Here is a 4216-nt window from a genome sequence, read left to right as displayed (position 1 = left end):
GTGTGTGTGTGTGCAAGAACGTGTGTGTATACGTGCAAGAGCGCATGTGTGTCTCTGTGTGTGCAAGAGTGTGTATGCGTGTGTGCAAGACTGCGTGCGGGGCTGCCCTCCTCCCAGCATCAGCCCCGCGCCGGAGAGCTGGGCGGATTACGGCCAGGGGGATCACGACTGGACCGCATGGATCACGGCCGGGGGGGGGGTCACAGCCCCCCATCGTTTCCTTGAGACCAAATGCCTGGGGCCTGCAGGGCTCCTGGCATCCTCGGAGAGGGCGGGCGGGACGTTACCACTTTGGGACCAGATCCAGCAGCCAGGCACGGTGACGGCACGTTGGCTGGTGGCTGTCTGGTCACCCAGCAAAATACTGGAGCCGCGAGCCGGCTCGTCCCCACCTGCACCCCGAGCCCCGCTCAGCAGCCCCTATGGCCCCCGGCGGGGGGGGAGGGGTGTTTGCGGGGCAGCCGCAGGCAGCTTTGCGGGGGTCAGCTGGTGAGAGCCAGGTTTCTGCACCCCCTGCCCAGTGCAGCCCTCCCTGAAACCTCCGGCATGGGGAAAATGGGGAAACTGAGGCACGAGCTGTTTGCTGGCAGCTGTTTGCTGACAGCCTGTCCCAAACCATGTGCACAATGACCACAGATAGCCCCTGCACTCCGGTGCTTTCCGTCTTCCCGTGGTTTCCGTAGGAAGCCAGAGCGGGGGCCGGCAACCCGAAAAGCCCCCGCCGGGGCAGCACTCGGCCACCTCAGCACGGTACAAGAATGCGGTGAGATGGGGCACGGGGCGACACTGGCCGGGGCAGGACCTCGGAGGGACCCAAAGCAACCCAAAAGGGGCTGCAGCTCTGCAAGGAACAGCGGGGACAGGTGGGACGGCCAACAACGGGACAATTCGTAAATTGGCTGGTACCCACCCCGCCTGGCCGCCATCACCACGGCCTCCTGCAAGCCCTGGCCCCGCCGGCTGCTCTGCCCTTGGCCAGAGCCCTTCCTGCTGGCTGCAAGCACGGGCTGTGCTGTGAGAAGGAAGCGAGCTGGCCCTTCCCAGGCTGGGTGTGCTCCCTCCCTGCTGGGGCGCCGGGGAGGGGGGGGGGGGGGGGGGGAGGCCACGGGCGACAGCACCCCCTTCCCCGTGGGACCCCCTTGGCATCAAGGTCGTGCTGACCTTGGTCTGGTTCGTGGCAACTTCCTTCGCCCCCGTTTGCACCGGCCCTGCTGCCCGCCTCGCCATCCCGCTCCCCCATCCCCGTGCGGTGATGCCTGGCGATGGGAGATGATGATGATGGTGGTGATGATGATGACGACGATGAAGATCGCCCTCCTCGCGCTGCAGGTCCTGGCACAGGAATGACCAGCTCTCTGCTTCGCTCGTCCCGGGAGATGCTGCCTGCCTTCGGAGGAGCAAACTGGGTGAACTGGGCAGGAGGGGACAGGCTGCCGGCGCGCCCGCAGGGCTGCGCCCGGCCGGCGGCTGCCCCAGCTCCCGGGGAGGGGGCACCGATGCCGGCCCTGGGAGCAGCAGGGGGTGCCGGCGTGGGGGACACACCAGCCCGGCCCGGCCCTGGGAGCAGCAGGGCGGCGTGGGGGCCTGGGGTTTGTTTCCCCCCCCCTCCCGGCAGAGCACAGGCTTTGCGTCCTGGCCAGGGTCCGGTGCTCGCTTCCCAGCTCCGGTTCTCCGTTCTCCTCCCGGGCTTCCTGTCTCACCGAGGCATTTCCATGGGCCTTGCCTCAATTACCGGAAAGCGCTACCTCATCTCTTGACGAGGCGCCAGGGAAGAAAACACAGGCGTAGCCCCCTCCGCCCCTCTCTTCCCCTCCTCCCTCCAGAAGCTTCCCGGGCTCCGGGGCAGCAATGCAGGGCAGGGCTCCAGGGGGGGACCGAGACCTCCCTGCTCCTGCCACCCAGCCCGTCACCTCCGACCCCCGCCAGCCCCAGTACAGCCCCAATACAGCCCCAGTACAGCCCCAGGACATCTGGGCACCTGCTGCCCTGCATGGCGGAGGAAGCACGATGCAACATGTGCGTGCACGTATGTGCACGCGTGTGCGTGCGCGCGCGCATTACATGCCCATGCATGTGCATGCATGTATGCGTGCATGCACGGCCTGCTCAGGAACCCACGGCAACTGGCCCTAATTCCGTACTTTGCCCAGCTCCTGCCTGACCTGCCCCCAGGAGCTGCCTACTCCACACCCTCCCAGCCCAGCACACATCCAGGCTCCTTCTAGACTCTTCCCAGTTCCTAAACTGGGACCAGTGACTCAGACGATGCTACGGCAAGAGGAGGAGGGGAGGGTGCAGGCAGCGAACAGGCAGATAAATGTGCGTGTGTGCGGGCAGGAGGGATGCACGGGCATAGCGAGTCAGGAGATGGATAGATGCGCGTGAGCATCGATAGGCGTGCGGGGGGCTGGACAGACAACCAGCACGTTACAGGCACCCCTGGCACACCAGCCCTTTTCCACGTCCGTGAGGAAGAGTCCCCTAACACCCTCCCCGGGGACGGTCCAGGGAGGCAAGCGTGGAGCGTGGCCCTCAGGCTGCACTCGCCCTCCAGGGCCCATCACCGGGGTGTCTGGGCTGCCCAGCCCAGGGAGAAGAGCAAAGGCCCAGCAACTTCATCTCCGCTTCAGAGACCTGAGCCCCCGGGAGGGACTCGGAGCTCAGCTCCTCGGCGCCATTTCAGCATTCACCTTCCGGCTCTCTTTGGTGTTTGGATGTCCCCGCGGCAGGGCAGGCGCTGGCACGGGATGGTGCTGCTGCGGTGGCCCCTCTGCTCCCGCCCGTGCGGCCCCCACCAGCGTCAGCCTGTGGGTCACAGCCGATCATTCGGCACGTCCTGCTCCAGGCCACCGCATCTCCGTCCGATGCCCGTTCCCAGCCGCCGGGCTTTCCACGCCCGTCCTTTGATCGCATCCAGCTCGCAGGCCGTCCTGCCCGCAGTCCTGCCTCTCGGCTGGGCCCCCGCAGCTTCGTGCCCCCCCCGGGGACTGTCCCAGCCACGATACCAAGGTTTCCCCTGGTACGACTCCAGCAGCACGGAGCCTCCGCTCCCCGTGACAGTTTAGGACCTGCTAGATGATCCCTTTGGGATCCAATTTACGTGTACTGTGTTAATTTTACGTACCTTAATTTTATATACCTTTGCACGTTTTTAATAAGACCACCCTTCCAGCCTGCAGCCATCTGCAGGTCAGGGGCTTCTTGATCTCGAGGCATGATCCCAATGATCCCAATGATCCCAATGATCCCAATGATCCCAATAATCTCAACGATCCCAATGATCTCAATGATCCAAATGATCCCAGTGATCTCAATGATCGCAGTGATCCCAATGATCCCAATAATCTCAACGATCCAAATGATCCAAATGACCCCAATGATCCCAATGATCGTCAGTGATCTCAGTGATCTGCCTGTGCTTTTGAGTCCTCCACGGATGGTTTCTTCTTGGCACGGAGATGATCCCAATAATCTCAACGATCCAAATGATCCAAATGACCCCAATGATCCCAATGATCCCAATGATCCTCAGTGATCTCAGTGATCTGCCTGTGCTTTTGAGTCCTCCACGGATGGTTTCTTCTCGGCACGGAGATCTTTGGGAGCCGCAGGACGGAGCCCTCGCCTGCCTCTCGCTCTCAGGACACCCCGGCACGGCCCGAGCCAGGAGCCCCACCGGGAGAGGAGCACGGCTCGGGGGGGCTGCGGGGCTGGGAGAAATGGGGCTCTGAAGTCAGGAGGTGGCTGGATGTCTGGACCGATGGACAGACAGGCAGGACAGACAGATGGGCAGCGCGCCAGCGGCAGGTAAAGACGGGCGCAGAGAGCCATGGGGCTACGTCTGACGTTTCAGCCAGGATAAAAAGAGTGGCAAAAACTGGGAGAGAAACGTGCGTGGGGAGGGAGAAAAGACAAATTAACGGGGCGACAGCGCCGGCAGAGGTGGAGGATTGTCGGTGTCTCTCCCCTCTCCCCCCAGCATCCCCATCCCCGGCTGTTTTGGGAGCCTCATCCCCCTCGGGGTACGTCCCCCCCTCGGCAGCCCACGGTCCCCCGGCTTGGCTGCGGCAAGCCGGGGGCCGAGCGGGGAGTTTAGGTTTCATTCCCGGCGGCGCTGGCCCTGCCTCCTCCTCTCGCTCCCACATCTGCAGCTGGAATTGCAATTTGAGGCGCTGGCTGGGCTGGGCGCCGGCCGGGAGTGGGAGGGGGAGGGAGG

General features: G+C 64.0%; 1 protein-coding gene across 1 annotated transcript in view; it reads right to left on the bottom strand.

The window, feature by feature from the left end:
• The window catches only part of LOC103908347 (sialoadhesin), a 57154-nt gene extending 55914 nt beyond the window's left edge, over positions 1–1240 (bottom strand). Inside the window, exon 1 of the mRNA XM_019474965.1 lies at positions 1162–1240. Coding sequence (XP_019330510.1) covers positions 1162–1240 — 79 coding nt within the window. The remainder of the gene's footprint in view (positions 1–1161) is intronic.
• Positions 1241–4216: the final 2976 nt, after the last annotated feature.

Source organism: Aptenodytes forsteri, unplaced genomic scaffold (assembly GCF_000699145.1).
Source record: "Aptenodytes forsteri isolate BGI_AS27 unplaced genomic scaffold, ASM69914v1 Scaffold236, whole genome shotgun sequence".
NCBI classification, from domain to species: Eukaryota; Metazoa; Chordata; class Aves; order Sphenisciformes; family Spheniscidae; genus Aptenodytes; species Aptenodytes forsteri.
The sequence above is the reverse complement of the archived record's forward strand: the minus strand, read 5'-3'. Positions and strand labels throughout refer to the sequence as shown.